This window comes from Falco cherrug, chromosome 4 (genome assembly GCF_023634085.1).
Source record: "Falco cherrug isolate bFalChe1 chromosome 4, bFalChe1.pri, whole genome shotgun sequence".
Taxonomy (NCBI): domain Eukaryota; kingdom Metazoa; phylum Chordata; class Aves; order Falconiformes; family Falconidae; genus Falco; species Falco cherrug.
In genome coordinates this window covers 65,360,025-65,378,345 of record NC_073700.1, presented here as the reverse complement: position 1 = coordinate 65,378,345, position 18,321 = coordinate 65,360,025, and the positions used below count along the sequence as shown (strand labels likewise).

Genomic DNA, 18,321 nt, shown 5'->3' with positions numbered 1-18,321 from the left:
AGGGGTCCTATCAGACTTTATTTTAAGAAGGCAGATGGGCATTTTAACGTGTGTTCTGTTTCTTTCTATTGCTTAACTTTATTTTTCCTTTTTATGTTTAGTTACTATAACTCAACGTGGTACAGTCCAGATTTCTAATCCAATTTCTGATGGTGCCCATGGACTACAGACTTTAACAATGACAAATTCAGGAGCTCCTCAACCAGGTGCTACCATTGTGCAATATGCAGGACAATCACCTGATGGCGCACAACAGTTTTTTGTTCCTGGAAGCCAAGTTGTTGTTCAAGGTATGTTTTATTAGTCTACTGCATTTTGGGTTTTCACATAAAGAATTTTTCTTAAAAGGCTTTTTATTTTGTGTTGACATTATTGCACTATTAAAATATTTATGCATAACAAGATGAAAGACAGTCTTGGAGACTGTTTCTCTGCTCAGTAAAGCAGCTGCTACTAAAGCTTAAAAAGTTATGAGAAGGAAATAACAGTATAAAATCACTTTCTGTTTTGAATTCTGTTGTCCAGACTTTGAGAGAGATGTTTAATTGCAGTAAAGGTGCTGTTACAGTTTGAAATGAGATGCTGAGGATGCATATGAAACTGATTTTTTTTTCAGCAGTTAATCAATTGTAATAAAACAGAAGTTCTAAAGTTCTTTGGATATCTTGAGGGCAGAATTTTCTTGCAACTTATGACTCGTAGTTATTAGAAAGGAGATCCCTTACTGAAACTAGTTTTGTCACAGAACACTTTGTAGATCCTATAAAATGTATGTACACATGTGAATTGAACTGTGAATAGTGAATTCTTTAATCTGACTGTAGTGTATGCAGAACTACTATTTTTTTTTTTTTTTTTTTTTTCCCCCCTCCTCCCCCCCACCCACCCCCTGCCCTGTTCCTAGCTTTTGGGAAATGCCAAAGGTATCTTGGATTCTTCTTGATACCAAGGGAAGTAGGGCTGGGATTTGGGTTACACTGAGGAAAACATTTGAAAATGGGGAAGAGATTTCTTTATGGAGACACTAAATCAATGGCTACCAGGAGGACAGAGGGAGTTTATTTTCCCTACTTTTTGTGAATTAGTACACAGAAGTAGGGAGGGGAGGGCTGTGTGAATGCTTTAAACCAAAACAGCTATCTGAAATAAACCATGACTAGAGCTAGGAGGACTTTAAATGTGTATTCATGGAGTGGATGAAAGCCATTGACTAAATGTAGACACAGATATCTGAGTTAGTTTGTGAAGTCCAAGCTGAGGTGCTTTTTTGCCCTAATATGGATGTTTGAAGTAAGTTCTGTCTTTAAATGGCAGTTTCTCTCCCTTTGCTGTAAAGAAAGCCCGGGATGTAAGTAAAGCTAATAGCTTGTAGATACCTGAACTTGTTGAGACAATGCTAAATAATGATACCAAATTTGAATTCTCCCATTGCCTCTGGTTAATTCTTTGCTGAAATACATTGTATTCCCAAGACTTTTCAGAAGCATTTCAAGGAAGCGCTAAAGTTATCATGTGAAAAACCCGTAGCTAAAATGTTAGTTTTCATCACACAGAAAGTACTGTTATAACTTCCCTGAATATTATTATGAATACATTCTTAGCGCAAAGCCTTAAGACTCAAATTTGGCTGTCCCCCAAGCAAATTTCCCACTCTGGTAGTACATGTTTTCTGAGTATGTCTAATATGTTTTCTATACATGTGCGTACACATCTCTTAAATTAGAGGACTTTTCTGTCTCTCCAGGTTGACTGTAGTATTTTCTATGTATTGCTTTGATTCTTCAGAGCTTCAGGGGCAGAGTGAGTAGCTCCTCAGTTGTTTTGTAAAACCTCCCCAGTCTGTGAAGAAGCACAGGATTTAGGATTGTAGTTGGCAGAATTTCAGTCCTCGGGAATTCCATTTGAATGGCCTTCCTTTACAGACTCGGTGTCACAGCATTATTCTCTGATAGGGCTGTCCTCTAATATCTATTTAATAGTCTCAGTGATGGGCTTGCATAGTCCATTAAGTGTCTTGCCTGTGATGAAAACTTTCAAAACTGATTCAGAGACAGTTACTGAATATCTGCTATACCTGCTTCTGGAAGCTTCTAGATACTTTTAACTAAATTGGTTTGTTCTCTGTCCATGCTTAGAGAAGCTGACTTCCTGGAATTCTCTATTCCTTTGGCCCAAACAAAGCCCAGTGCTTTAGCGATGCTCATAGTTGTTGACACAGAAGAAAAACGCTACATAATATGTACAGGGAAAAATAGAAAGGGAATACTAAGTGTGCATAAACTCGGAGATTATGAGAAGATAAAAGGTTTCAATTTATTGTACATGCTATCAATATGGGAAAATCTTAAACAAAATATTTTATAAAAAGAGCATGAAAGCATCTGACAATGATTATGGGAATATGAATCTCTTTAAGGTAATAATTGCATATTGTCAACAAACCTGACTTGTTTAAGATGGAGTAAGACAATTGAATTAGTTGGATATACAGATTTTTACTATAGGTAATCTTGCCTATGCTAGGAAGTCTGTGGGAATGTAGTTTATGAACATCTGTTATTTACATACGCTTTGTAGTTGATTGTTTACCTAATATTGTGGTAGCATAGATTATAATAGGAAAGCAACATTCCAATTAGTAACCTTTCCACTTATGTATATTTTTATAACTATTTTGGGTAGACAGCATGTAAATTTCATTTGTAATAATTGTAGAAGTACAAGAAAGAAAGAAAATATAAAAAATGTCAGTCCTAGGGTAGAAAAGATGTTTCAGAGTCTTTCAGATACCGTATGTATTTATATTTTTTTCTGAAGTATTTGTTGATGAATTTCATGTAATAATGGATGGCATCACATGAACCCTGTGCTTGATATTTTCTGATAACCTGTGATAGGGAAAAAGCATTAATATAAAAGTGCCAAAGGTGTTGATCCTACTGAGTGGTATTTCATTTGCTACAAGTTTACATTCATAGGCAAAATAAGAGGCAGTTCTGATGCCCTGACAGTTTCCTAATAAGAGATAAGGGGTTTTTTTTGTTAGCTGAAGCAAAAGAAAACGTTCAATTATTAATGGTAATGAGCATAGAAATGTTGTGTCAAAAGTCATTCTGTTGGGATCTATGTGTGTTTTCATAGTATGTCAGTAATATAAAGAGTGATATTTGAGATAGGTGGCTTGAATTTCTTGTGTGTTTCAGTTCTGATCCTCTGTTCATATGATCCTGAAGTGGTCCTGTAATCACAGGGCACTCCTTTTTTGCACCGATGCTTCCATTATTGTTGTCCTTGGCATAGTTTCACAGCTGACAAATCACCAGTCTGAATTTGTTTATTACAGACAAGAGCCTTAGAAGTTTGCGATGACCTACATACAGACCCGTACTTGGACTGTTGGTCTGAATTTCATGTAAATTGATGTAAATAAGGAGTAAATGTGTTAGAACTGAGGTGTTTGGGGTTGGTTGGTTGGTTTGTTACTTTTTAAAATTAAGTCAACCACAACCAGGTCTCTTGGACTTATTTTGAAAAAGGGGGGAACGGGGGAGAGGTAGCCCTTACCCCGAGTTACTGTTCTGCCTGTTACAGCATCTGAAATCACTAGCTTTGGGTTGACTTGCTCTGTTGCAGCTTTCTTTGATCGTTTCTGCAGCTTTTAACTGAAATTAAATGAGTGGGTTGTGGGTTCCCCCCTGCAAAGGAAGGCACTTTAGCCTTTCATTTAGCTGTTTATTATATAGCTTAATAAACTTTCCTGTCTTGCATGTCTGTCTGACAGAGTTCTCTGCCCTTTAGTGGAACTGCTCCAATCAAAACTTTGCATGTCTTTCCAAAATTTCCCTATTTTCTATCCCATCATGACTTTATCATTTGGATTCATTCATGGATTCTAGAGCCACGTTTTAATTTCTGTCTGTCAGTGCTGTGAATTTTCAGGGCTTGCTTTACAGCCAGCTTTGTGGTGAGTGCTTTCTGCAGCTGTATGAATAATTCAGGGCAAAAGAACAAAGCTAGGCTTATAGAAATGTGGCAGAGGGAGGGAAAAGAAAAGGTTTACTGGAAAAGGAGTTCTTTGGGCTGCAGTTTCAGTGAGCTGTTCCAGTGACAGAGCATATTAATGACAGTGGTAAGCAAGTGAGGTCACTGTGATGTCAGTGCTCCTGCTTGTAATCCTGCACATGCTTGCTAGTTTGGAACAGTTCATGCTGAGCTCTCTAGAGGAACAGGAGAATCGTGTATGCACAAGCTGATCATGGCTGTAACAGGAGATGAAACAGGTAAGAATTTTGTTGGTGTCTTACATGATATTTTTTGATGTCTAAGCAGTGCTTGGTTGGTATTTGTTATGTTTTCTTTTGAACCTGTTGCTGTAACTCTCATCTTTCAAAACTGGTGCAAATAGCTTCTGGCTATATCTAATCAGTGTAGGGTTTCAGGGCAATTTTAACAGTTTCATTTGGGGGGAAAAAGATCACTGTTAGTGCATGAGTTCTTGCACAGAATGATTCAGATAACTAATCTTTTTTTGGATTTTGCTGAAGATCCACCACTCTTCCTTTAAATTCTTCTTTATTGTGGAAGTAGTCAGATGTTACTATAATTGGTTTTTTTATTTTGTAAAAATGACAGGGGTTTAGTTCAGCAATAAACACTTCAGATTTGATAGCTAAAATAGGCTTAAACATAGGTGTAAGAGAAAAGGTGTGCATTGTTTCAGTAGTGTAAATAAACCCTGTGCTTTCATTGTTAAAGAAAATACTGAACGCAAGCAAATTTGAGAGGGCAATAATTTTAAGTATTGTAATGCCTGCTTGTTTTCTCCTTCGCTGTTAAAATGGTCTGTTCCTCAGCTAATTGAGTTCAAAAAGCTGACGTCATTAGGTTTCCTGGAATCGTGTTGCAGTAGGGAACTGGAAAAGTTAAACTCCAAACAAGATACACATTGACGTCAGCTCCAAGTCATGCTGCGATTTAGTCAGTTCCTTTCTGCTTCGTCAATTGCCTCCGGCAGATCTGTAATGTTAACCAGTTCACAGCCGGTACCTACGTGCTGTGTCGTTGCTGGTATATATTGTTTCATTAATCCGAAGATAAGTATCTTCTCCAAGTCGACGTTTTGTTTTTTTTAAGCTCACGGGGATAATGATTCATGCCTTGTTTAGCCAGTTTAGTGGTGAAGTTACAAACCCTTTGATAATCTAGTCCCATCGTTATGACTCACAGAAGGGAAGAATAGATGGACTAATTCATAGCATGCATCAGGCTTTTTTTCTCGTGGGTAGTCACTGAAAGAGCTCAAGTGCAGGGATGCTCTCTAGTGTTCAGCAAGTTACTTTTTCCAAGACCCTGCTGATACAAGGTGGTTGATTTTTTGGAACTTATTTTTATTTAATTTCTCACAGAGCTTCATTTACAAGGTTAGTTGTAGTCTTCCAGATGTGGTTTGTTTTTTGTTTGTTTATCTTCCTGTTAATAATTGTCTTTTTATAAGTCTCAATTTACAGGTTTTCAGTGACTTTTTACTCCCTTGTAATTTTGAGGTGGGGGGAGGGAATGGCCTGGGGCAGTGTGTTAGGGAAATACACCATCTTCAGGTTTGTTGCTTTGTTAGTGTCTCAGTCCTGCGTCTGGTAGGTTAGAAATTACTTTAAACGTCCATGGGGTTTCATTAGAAACAACCACAGTGGTTTGACAGTCTGGATCAACGTGTGGGATTTCTGACTCAGATGCTGAAATGGAAGGTACCCTTCTGTGCAACATGTGCTAGACATGTAACATTACTAGGTTTAAACTGATTTTTTTTTTCCAGGGGTATTTGTTTCATCTTTTCTGGGGGAAACAGTGTTTTCTTTACTTTTTGAGATATTATACAAAAATTTGCAGACTTTGAAATAATCTATTTGCCATACCGTATCGTACAGCACATACTACTGCGCAGCTAAAAGATACTTTGTCAGTGCTATCCTTTTTTTCTTTTTAAACCGTGGTGTCTGAATTTACAAGCTCTGTACTGCCAAAATGGTTACTTATCTCTAAAACCTACCACGCTGGTAGGTTTAGAAGTGAGCCAACTGTTAGGCAGGGACAGACACTATTGAAACCTGCTCAAATTATTCGTGTAACATGTTGTTACTTACCTGTTGTTTGCTGATCCCAGCCGAGATAGGGACTCACTTTTGTTAAGCTGTGTTGCAGGTACATTATCACACAGAGTCCCCTTAGCAGCAGCAGCAGTAAATCCTGTTAGCTAACATCTGAGTGTAAATCAAACAAAGACAACAAAGTAGTTGGTCTTGCCAGGCTGAGGTGACCTGGGTTATGGGTCTTTCCTCATGACTGACTTGATCTACAAAATGGTTCACTTGGATTTCTAATGCATTGTAGCTAATGCTGAGATAACATCTCTTTTTTTTTTTTAACCTTTTTTTGTTTTTTCCATTAGAAAAAGGTAGTCCTTACCATACAATCTATAAAATGTATGTAATGTGGCCAGCATAAAGGTGAGGCTGAAGTCTTTCTAAAATTCCATTTTTATAAACAGTGAGCAGAGGTATCTATATGTCCCATTGACATAGCTGGGACTGCTAAGAGATGTGGAGAACTTAAAGAAGGGGTTAAGTAATTCTCTTGCAGATGTACAAGAAGACCAAGCCCTGTATTCATAGTGGCTGCCTGTTAGTGCTCACAGGGCTGTCCTGGGCTGAATTCTGTCTCCCTGCCCCCAGCCCCAGGGGTTTATCTGTAACCCAGGTCAGTTCACTGGTCCAGTTCATTTTGTAATATCGCAAACACTTCTACCTGCAGGACTGAGGCAGCGGGGAAGTACGAAATGTTTAAGCTAATAATGATTTCAGGACGTGGTGGTAGAATTGTAGTCTAAACACAGCTTGATCTTTTTTATTTAATTAATAAAGCACTGCATTAACTTAATAATGATAGTTTTTGTATCAAATTTAGATTTGGGGGATTTTCCCCCTGTAGTTGACTGATGTCTCTTTACTGCTTTACCCATCAGTCCCCTCAAAATGTGTTTGGCTACATTTTATTTTTCCAAGTTGTCCTGGTTTTGGCTGAGACAGAGTTAATTTTCTTCCTAGTAGCTGGTATAGTGCTGTCTTTTGGATTTAGAACAAAAATAATGTTGATAACACACTGATGTTCTAGTTATTGCTGAGCAGTGCTTATACCAAGTCAAGGACTTCTCAGCTCCTCATACTGCCTGGCCAGCGAGGAGGCTGGGGGGCACAAGAAGCTGGGAGGGGACACAGCTGGAACAGCTGACCCCAACTGACCAAAGGGATATTCCATACCATATGATGTCGTGCTCAGTACATAAACTAGGGGGAAAGCTGGCTGGGGGGCGCTGATCCAGAACTGGCTGGGCATCTGTCATTTGGTGGTGAGCAATTGTTTTTCATTTGCATCATTTCTTTTTCTGGGGGTTTATTTCTCTTTTTTTGTTGTTGTTATTTTCCTTTTCATTACAGTTTATGATTGTTATTTTTATTTTATTTTCAATTACTGAACTGTTCTCATCTCAATCCATGAGTTTTCTTACTCTAACCTTTCTGATTCTCTCCTCCATCCCACCCCTGGGGTGAGGTGGGGAGTGACTGAGTGGCTGTGTGATGCTTAGCTGCTGGCTGATGTTAAACCATGACACAAGTTTTTCCATTATTTGAATATTGCTTTAAAGACTTCAACTATAACAGCCCCTGAAATTTCATCTTTGAATGTTCAGTTTGTATGTTCATGTTTCAGTATGTTCAGTTGCTTTAATGATAATTTGAAGTTTTGTTCTGTGATAATATAAAATGTTTGTGGAAAGGAGTAGGAAAAATACTTGCTTATAATTTGAAGAGGGATACTTTTTTCTATGTCAGACAAGGTACAAGTACTTAGGACTTTCACAGTGTTTTAAAGCTGGGGTGCATCATGTAGGAATAAAGGTCCTTAGAAATAAAAGAAATAAGGTGAGACTATCAGAAAGGTATTGGTTCCAAATAACGTCAGATTTCAGATCTGCTTGTAGCTTGGGGAGAGCTCAAAACTGGTGGGCTCAGGAGCTGGATCTGCACTTTTGCACTGCAATTTACTGTGTAGCTACATCCCTTCCTGTGCAACCACCACTACCTCCTCTTGCCTGCTAATGCTGTAGCATCCTATATGTGGTCCTTTTGCTCAAAGAACATACTCCTGTTCACCATGAGCACTTGTCTGTTCCTTTTCATTTTAGTAACAGCAGCTCTCACAGGGTTCCAAGGGCTGGTGCTGCTGCTATCATAGCAAAGGAGGAGAAAGTTGACTTCTGAGGCAAGCTGATTCCTAAAACCTCTGTTAGAGGACAGGAGTACCGTATAAAACCTCAGTGGCTGCAACAGCAGGACCTCTTCTCATGGGATTGTGCAAACAGAAATAAGTGTGGATGCTCTGACAGTGTTTCCCAAACAGCCTTCCCTACGTGGTCTGACGAGAGCCATGTGGAAGCTTTCATAGGCTTCAGACTGGCTGGCTAGTGGGGCCACATACTAGAGCAATTTAGGTAACTTATTTTGCAGCATGGAAGTAAATGCTAGTAAGGTAACAAATACAGTTGTGACATTACAGGCCTGTGAAATATTTTATGTAGCAGGGATGCTGGATGACTCATCAACAGAAATCTTTTATTTCCAGAGAGACTTTTGCTTTGTTCTTTTTTACCATCAAGTTTTAAATATGGTTATTTTATGCAGCTGCCACTGGAGACATGCCGGCTTACCAGATTCGGACTCCCACTACTACCTTACCTCAGGGAGTGGTAATGGCAGCCTCGCCAGGGACTTTGCATAGCCCTCAGCAACTGGCAGAAGAGGCAACACGCAAGAGAGAGCTGAGACTTATGAAAAATAGGTAAGACTGTGCAACATTTAATAGTCAGTGTTGGAAAAAAAAACAACAACAAAAAAACAACCACAAGCCCAAAACATTCTAATGAAGTTTTCTTCTTAAGGTCATGAGCACTGCCTGTGATTGATGAAGGGAAGGCAAGGAATTCTTTGTCAGTCATCCCACATCCTTATAGCATTGAATATTGGCTGTTAACTCTGCAAAGTTAGAGTTGACCGTACCACCATGGATGATTAGTTCAGAAATGTTATGGTAATTCAGAAATCAGTGTTGTCCCTTTCTGATAATTTTTGTGATGATATGGAGGTATACTTATTGTTGAAATTTCTCCCTGCCACTCCTACTGACAGTAAAATGACCGGTAGGGGTTTGGTCATTCTAAAACATCCCAGCAAAAAATTGCTTAGGAAAATATCTGAGAATCTCATTAGCAGCTGTCCATTAATGATGCTGTGAAGAGGACTTATTCAAGGATGGAATGATAATTATAGACTTTCCTAAATAGCTGACTACTGGGATAAGTTATTGTGCAGTGCTTCTGTCATTTTGTGAGGCATGTTGTGTGAGGTGACTATATATTTATTTTTTTTAATAAGTTTACATGGACTTGACTGTATGCTGTAAATGCCAGTCTTTCTCTGTGCATTCTTCTTGTTGTTCTTAGGGAACTCTTTCCTTTTTCGAGTGTGTAGCCACCACTATCAATGGCGGTTAGTTTAATGGAAGAAATAGTCTGTTGTGCAGATCTTAAATTCACTGAATAGCTGTTTGCTTTATGATTGAATTAATGGTATTGCTTTGCTCTCATGCCTGTCCTCTATTTTAAATTACTCATGAGGATCATTGCATTGTTGTGCCTCCCTTTTGTTTCTCCTCTCTTCAGTTTTAGAACTAGTATCTATGTTATCTCTCATATAACTTGCTGGAAAGTTACACACTCACAATTTGTTGCGTTCCAAGATGTTAAAGGAGTGGACTTCCACTTCTAAAACAACTTCTGGAACGAATGCATGTTCAGTGACATGCTTCTGAAAATACTACCTAAAGTGTTTAGTTTCAATATAACAGAAATCTGAGCAGAGCTGTGATAATGGCTTCAGGCTGCCATTTGCCGGCAGCAAAAAAAAACCCCAGACACATGTGACCAAAATGTGCCCAGGTGGAGAGTTCTAAAATGCTAATAAATTATATTTTTTTGGACTTGAACTTTACTGTAGATTGTTACGTTAAGGTAATAAAATTACAGCAAGTTGTAAGATTGGCATCTAGCTTTTTATCTGAAGAGAGTAGTGTTATGCTTGTATTTTCTGAAAGGAAATTCTTTGGCTTTGGTTTTAAGATTTTGATTGCAGATGATGATACTCCTGATAAGCGCACAAAACGGAATGTGACTGGAAGAAGAAATGCTGCTTTCAGTCTTAATGTTTAGTAGAATTCAAGTCAATATGTTATCATTTGCTTGCTGCTTTTCTCAGTTCCTCTGTGTGTTATTAATTCCATCTTTGTATTTGTTGATGCTGAATTTGTTTCGAGTTCTAGTTGTTTTGAATTGTATGTTAACGATGTTATTGCTTATGGCTGTTATTTGCTGTTCTGTTTGTGCAATCAAATGGTGGTTGTTGGTTGTTGTTGATGGTGTTATTGTGGAACTGCGGGGATTGCAGGTAATTTCATTTATCCAGTCTTTGCCATATTGTGGCTGTTCCTGTAGTCATTTGCCTTGTATTGGTTCCAGGGAAGCTGCCAGAGAATGTCGCAGAAAGAAGAAAGAATATGTCAAATGTCTTGAAAATCGTGTGGCTGTGCTTGAAAACCAAAACAAGACTCTCATTGAGGAACTCAAGGCCCTCAAAGATCTTTATTGTCATAAAGCAGAGTAACTGTCTTTCATTTGGACCTCGTTTATTATGAACTTTAATCAAGGCATGAGAGGAAGCAATTCTACAGATTGCCATATGAACTTGAGAACGAGACACTTGAGGCCCTTGTGGAACCCAGTTTTGCTTAGTGTTTTCAGACTCATTTGGGAGCTATTCCAAAACTTGGAATTCTGTCATAGTCTCCACACTCTGCTGAGCTTTCTAATGGCATGCAAATGGCTTTTTTGTTTGCACTTTTTACTTCTGCTTTTTGCAGGGAAGCTGCTAAAGAATGTCGTCGTCGGAAGAAAGAATACATAAAATGTCTGGAGAGTCGTGTTGCAGTGCTAGAAGTTCAGAACAAGAAACTTACAGAGGAGCTTGAAACCCTAAAAAACATTGGCTCTTCCGAAACAGATTAGTGAAAATATTTATTATACTGTGAACTGACTAAAGTATGTCCAGTTGCTTTATAAGGCAATACATAGCCAACATGAGTTATGGCTTTCTCTTTGTGTCATTTATATTATATTCCAACTCCTAACATTCCTGAAATGCATTTCTGCTTTTTGTCAATTCATAGCTCTAATTTCAGGTCTCTCATGCTCCTCCCTTCCATCTCCCAAGGAGCCAAATGTTAAAAAAATGTAACAAAGTGAAAAAGCACGTAATTTCTAAGAGCTGTTTCTTTGCCATATATTTACATACTACTTTTTACATGTTACTGAGCGTCCTGCACATATGAAATATTTTACAATTGTTTTAGATGAATCATAAAAGATAATGCATCCAGTAATACAAGAAAATCAAACAACCCAAGGTATCTCAGGAAAGAGTTTATAAAAGAATGTTATGATTACATGTATGTACTAGTATACTAGTCTAGAGATGATTTTATGGCATATTTTTATATTAGTTGCTTTGCAGAAAAGGAGTATTGTATTGCTGTCACTGAGTGCCATGGTTAAAGATAGTTTTTAATAGAACTATGTTGTTTAACCTGTGTAGTGTCTGATTTCCTTTAAATACCTGGTTATTTGAGATGCTTTAAAACCCATGGGTATTTGGAAGAGGACAAAGGAAAAAGGCATACCTAAACTCGTGACGTGACGCTAAGTATATTGTAAATACTTGAAAGAAGCTGCCTGTTATATGGCTGCTATTTACTGAAATTTTCTGTAGGATATTTGATTTGTTAGAAGTCTGTATTTCAAAATTCAGTTTTGCATCCTGAATATTTTGTGTTCTAGATTCTGAACACTTGCCTATAGTGAAGGCTGATGGTGTAATTCTTCTCACACTGTGCAAAGTACTGAGAGGAAATAAAGGTGACTTAAGAGAAGGAAGCTTTCCAATAAACAGTAACTATCTGCTGATTCACAGGGTTGCAGAATAGCTTATAGGTGAGAGCTGAAGATTTTTTAAAATAAACCCACGCTTAAGCCATATTACAGTTCTGGTAAATGCAGTATGTGCCAACTTTCCATTGTGCTTTGAAAGAAAATAATGCTTATGCAAAATTGATCCTGGGTATTTCTTTAATTCAGGGATGATCTAATTGTTTGTTGGCCAGTACAGTCTTTGAGCAGAGTATTCGGGAGCTTTGCTGGAGCTAGCTTACTGATGTGGTAGGAAGAAAGGCGTAGTTCCTGCTTAACTGGCTTTATAGGGGGAGTGTGTGTGTGTGGAGTGGGGGAGGGATGGAATCATACCATTACTAAAGCCGCTGAAACTTCTTCACTTAATTTAAACTGAACTCACATTTAACCCAGTCTTCACTCTGACATTGTTGGAGTGGGGTGGGGATGTCCTTTTTTTATGTGTGTGTGTGTTTTGTGGTGCTTTTGTTTGTTTGTTTTTGTTGTTCTTGGTTTTTTTTAGGTTTCCCAAATTACTTGAAATACACAGGATAACTTTCTCAAATTTTCTGAAAATCCTGCTAGGTACCCAGTTGAGACCATTTGTAAGAAGAGGTATTCTCTCTCACTTCCCACAGTTGTATCAGTTGGTTTAAAAAGGAAATGGGCTCCCTTTTGGCCCACAATCTTTGCTGCAGGTCTGGAACAAAAGTAAAGTAAACTTTGAAATACCTGTATCACTGTGAGAAAATACATCTTTAACAGAACCTTCGATTTCTGCTGACTTTAGCAGTTAAAGTTGGACAGGATGGGTACAGTCTTGCAGGTCCATGTCACAGCCTCTAGACTGCAACAAAAGTGTCCATCAAATTGTTTGTTGTGGCTCTGTCACTAGAATCTTTTTTTCTGTTACAGGTAGTTATTGCTCCTGACTCTCAAGGGATTTTGAAATTTAAGCAGAAAGAAACTTGGGCATGTGGTGGATGTCTCTCCAGTAAAAACTTACCTTTATCTTCCCAACAGTATCTGGTAGTAACTGTAGTTAGAAATTTGAGCTGTGGTACAGACAAGGATTCGTCCTATATGTAGTCTACAGTAATTTCTTTGCTAATACTTCAAAAACATTTGGTTAATAATTAATTTTATATAAATAATGACTTGGGGGTGGTGGTTTGTTAATAATGGGAGCTAAACCCAAATGCTCTTGGCATGTGTCGTTTAGACCAAGACTAGGAAAAAAGAAAAGTTTATGACGTATTATTTCATTCTCAATAATTTAATTTGATATAGCATTAATTTTGACAGAATTAGAAATTTCTGTATTTTAAAGTGACATTGAGTGATTTTGTTGGTGAATAAGAACATTTAAGATGTACAATTGGTACATTAGAACCAAGATGCATCTTGTGGTGAAGGAAATAGCATTTGAAAATGAGCAAAGACAGGTCTGCACAAAGGCCAAGAATTTGTTGTTAAATTGGTACTGCAAGAATTACTACTTAAAACATTAAATTCAGCTCTAAATTGGTTTGGGATGTACATAGAAAACTTTGTGAGAAACTTCCCTGAGATTAAATGAAGATTTAAAGGAAAAGTCAGCGTACCACTGGGATTTATCAGAGAAGTAATACCAAAATCTTACATGAGATACATACCAAAATACTTAGGTGAGGTGGGACTGCTGGAGCCTGGGTCTGTGATATCTCTGATACACTGTTCAAGCAGTGCATCGGATGATTAAAGTGATAGATAAAGATACATGCTAGGGTATACAAATTAGTTTAGATTACAAAGGAAAGTAAATCATATTAAGTCTTCCTTCAGTTTATTTTTTCTCTTTAAAGTGTCATTTTATCCTACGTCAGTATCATGTTTCTAAATGTATGTCAGCACTGGAATCCAGAGTAGATGCACATGTGCTATGAATGAGAAGATAATTTTTCTTTCAATTTGCTGTCCGTCTAGCTTGCATTTGTGCATGTAAGACCTGCACTTGCTAGTGCTCTCTCCAAGGGCAGAAGAAGTGAAGATGGCTGGAACTATTCATCATTACTTATTACTCGTCATGGAAGAAAACTGAAATTTTATTAGGGTCTGAATTCATTAACTGCCAAAGTTCTTGGGAGGGGACACTAGCACATTTTAGGGGCTGTACTGCCTGTGCTTGTATAATGGCACCCACATTCTGGATACCAGACCATGAAAAGGTCAGTTTATAATGATTGTGTTGAGTTTCTTAGGTTTTTATCAAAATCAGTTACTGATCTTTTTTCTGATGATACACATGGATGGGAAAAAGGAAACTGCTTTCTGTATTTTGTTTGTCTCTTCACTTTGTGACTATTTCTCATTCACCCACAGGCCAAACAGTCTGTTTGCAGAGAATTACCAAGTGGATCAGATACTGAGCTCAGAGTGTTTCCTTCATTGACAATGGCTGGAAAACCTGTCCCTTTGAGCATCTTCACCTCTCATTCTTCATGTAAATGATAGATACATCCTTTTTCCTAGAAGTATTATCACCTAAAACTGTACAGTGCAAGTGTGCAAATTAGCTTAATTTTTGTGAAATGTCTGTGATGTGGCCATCAATCACATACCTAAGGAAACACAGTGTCAGTGGCTGTTGTGCTTCATGTGAGTACTCTGGGGCTTGCCCGCTGTCCCCATCTTACTACTACAGATCTCAAGTTGAACCAGGCTTTGGGTTCAGTTCTCTTTCCAGAGAACTTGACTGCAAGATCAAAAACCACCTTCTGTCTCATGGCATGTGTGTGGTGTTAGTTTTAATGCTTTTTCCCACGATTTGGTGCTGTTTCTACTCTCAGAGTTGCCAAGAGTGTACAAACAGCAATGGAAGAGGTGTTTAGTCTTAATTATCTTACTCAATGGCTGCGTCACAGTCTCATTTGACAAGGCTGGGAAGAATCTACTTCTCTAATAAAAACATAGCTCTGAGCTTTGGATAACCAATATAATTTCCCCAGGAATTTGATTCCAGTTCAGGTCTGTGGAGCAGGGTGCTTGATGCAGTGCAGGAGAGAGGCCTTTTGAACACAGTATTATTCGTAGTGCAGAAATATTAGATGAATCTGATTTTGTTTGTAACAAGAGAATTTGAGCACTGTCCAAGCTTTGATTTATCAGAGCCAGGATTTATTTTTTTTTAAATATGAGAAAAAAAGCTGCAATAACTGTGGTTTGCTTTCTGTAAGAAAACTCTGTCTCTATGGTATGAAACTGTTCTCCCTTCCTGAAACCACACAACTGTTTGCAAATTTTTTTGAGACGGGTAGAGGATCAACCTCTACTTTACACAAGACTGCATGGATTGTGTGGGGGTTTTTTTGTTTTTTGGTTTTTTTTTAAATGTAAAATCTAATGTAGCTCAGGGGAAATGGTCTCTTGAAAAATGTCTTCAACCTCCTAGAGTTGTGGGTGATGAGGAATGTAATATCCAGCTTCCTCTAAAGGTACAGCTTTGAGTCAAGCAGTTTTCTTCCCCAACTAAATGGAGTGGGGAGCAGAGTTATAAAGAGAAATCTCTAGGCTATGCAGGCAGAGCTGTCTCTTGACTGTCTAAAACAGCTTCAGCTGTTGTGATCTGGGAAAAAAAGGATTGAAATAAGTGTATTGTGTGAGTAGGTGCGAGTTAGATTTCTTTGGGTTTTTTTTCAATTGTTAGTTCCCATGGATTTTTCTTTCTGCAAGAATAATTGTAGAATTTTTTTCTGGCATTAATACAATCCTTAGGAGTGCGTGCAAGCTTTATTGTCTCCCACGTTTTCCTTTCATTCTCATAAAACGTATTTGCTGATCTGTCTGCTGATCCTGCAGACATCAGTGTGTGATCTTCTAAATGAAGTATCACTTTGAAGAAAACAAATGGGTCTGCTCAGCTTCTGGTTTGGGTTGACTCATTTTGCCCACACTTTTTTTCTGTTTTATCTACTTTGTGTTTTGTGTGTGGGTGTGTACATGACAAGAATGTGTTGAATGCTGAGCTGTTAAGCAGCTGATAGAAGTAGCTGCATTTTGATTGTCAGCATCCCTGTATAAAATATTGTCTTACAGGGAGTAGGTTTAATGTAGTTGGAGATGAGTATTTTTTTTTCTCAAAGGCACTGTGAAGCTTTTCTGGATGAGGGATAATGATGATTTCATTATTCCAGCAAAATCTGTGTTAGTACTAGTATTTGCTTAATTTAAAATCTGAAAAAAAATGACTTAATTTATAGGGCTATTTGATAGTATCTCATGCAGACTGGCAATGGCAGGCAGCAAAAATCTGTTTATTCTTCTGTCTAATGAATCTTTGCTAGTCTGTTTTCTCAGGTTTCTCTTTTTTGCTGCTTCTCACATAGAGATTTCTTCTTGCAACTCGCTTGTTATAGTTACGAAACAGAAGTTGTGTACAAAGTCTCAAAGTGAAGGAGGGTAATGTGAGAGTTGAATGCTGTGTGTAGACTAAGGAAAAAAATAACTTCATTGTGTTCTGTATGACTTGAATGGAAAAAACAGTGAAGGAAGTGTCATTGTTATGGTAACTGCTGAGGTTTTTCCTCTCCATTAATAGCCATATCAGTGGAATCGGGTGTGATTAATACATCTTGTGAACGGAATTACAACTGTAAAAATGTCACAATTCAGAAATCTGGTTACCTAGCCAAGTCATTGTTTTTCTTTTGTGGTTTCAAAAAATATAATTTCCAAATGGTCTTGAATGAGGCTTTTAATGGTTTCATTTTTATGATCCCCCCCCCCACCCCCCCCCATCCCCCCCCCAATGTGTTTGTGCTCATACCAGCTAAGGACTGCAGGCTGCAGCAGAGCTGTTTACCAAGACCAGCCTGGACCATAGGATCTGCTTCTTCTAGAGTAGTTCTCTTAAATATATTATTTTTTAAAATTTCAGCAAGGTATTTATTGCATTTCTAGCTTTCATTAATTCTTACGAAGTGAGAGAAACGCAGACAACTTTAATGCATACTGAGGTGTTTTGCTTGATGGAGTTGGTTTTGAAGAACTAGATTCTCAAAGATCCTGGTCATGAACTATAAGCTTTCAGAACTTTGTCAGCTGCTGTACCATCAAGAAAATGCTTAAATCCTTACACACTTGCCTCTCTACCAGTGAAGTTGTCAGTTAATTCAAAGATCTGTGCATGAGCCTGGAGCTGCAGCCTTCTTGACACAAGTGGGTAACAAAATGTGTTGAGATCTCCAAAATAGACATTCTGCTGTTTCTCTCATTTGAAGCCTGACCTAATTAGCTTTTCTGAAGCATGTCTATTAGAAATGGGCCTAACATGTAATAGGTCCAGGGAGAAACAGGAAGAAAAAAATCAGGATAGAGTGAACAAAGTGTTTGAAAGCTGTAGTGTTACAGAGTAACACAAGCAGGCAGGTATTGTCAATTTGCATGTTGGACTTTTTGTTTGTTTTGTTTCTGTATTTTCTGTGTAAGAATCCTCTTGGTCTATGCAGGGGCGAGAGCTCTGCTGTATTGAGCAGAGGCTGAAAAGCATTAACACTTCAAAATTGCTTCCAGTTTCTATTGTATTTTGTGTAAATTGTCACCGATATCTATCTCCCTCATAACAGATCTGTTTCATACATTCTGTGTCTTTTCTCGTAAATATTTTCATTTTCCTGAAATGCTATTCTTGCTTCCTGTGAAATGACAGCTAAACACTCATGTCTGTGTCTGATTTCTTCCAATATGTTTTGAACCTGACGGTCAGGTTCAATTAAAGTTGATAGATGTGTCAAAGCTATCTCACAAGTTCATGAGAATAGGTGATTACCAAAGAAGGCATGGACTTACTAAAGAAAAACCTACAATGTAAGTTTTGTTAGATACAAGAAAACTAACTTGGAATTCTCTCGTTAGATTCCAGAGCATTAATTCACCAACTACAGGTGAACCATGAGCTTTCGTTAGTTTTATCACTGATAACTATTTGTATTTGGGGGAATTTTAAAATTCCTATGGAATACACCATATTTATTTGAAAGGACAATATGTTTATAGAGAAAGTGTGTTTTATTAAAAAGCTTAAATACCTTGCAGACCCAACCCTTTGGGGTCTGAAGTTGTTCTCTGCCTTTTCACTAAGCCAACAGTAGTTGACTGAAGGGCAGTGGAATGTATCCTGATAAAATACTTGCTGGATGTTGTCCCAGATTTTAAACGGTTGCTGACAATTTTTGCAC

The 18,321-nt window shown here is 37.9% G+C and overlaps 1 protein-coding gene across 8 annotated transcripts in view; it reads left to right on the top strand.

The window, feature by feature from the left end:
- The window catches only part of CREM (cAMP responsive element modulator), a 35,898-nt gene extending 24,151 nt beyond the window's left edge, over positions 1-11,747 (top strand). For 3 of the 8 annotated variants that reach the window (XM_055708305.1, XM_055708303.1, XM_014282518.3), the window contains 3 exons: positions 102-290; positions 8,736-8,892; positions 10,625-11,747. In XM_055708305.1, coding sequence (XP_055564280.1) covers positions 102-290; positions 8,736-8,892; positions 10,625-10,769 — 491 coding nt within the window. In that variant the 3' untranslated portion in view covers positions 10,770-11,747. The other 5 variants (XM_055708304.1, XM_055708306.1, XM_005442265.4 and 2 more) reach the window with 5 other exon arrangements.
- The last annotated feature ends 6,574 nt before the right edge of the window (positions 11,748-18,321 follow it).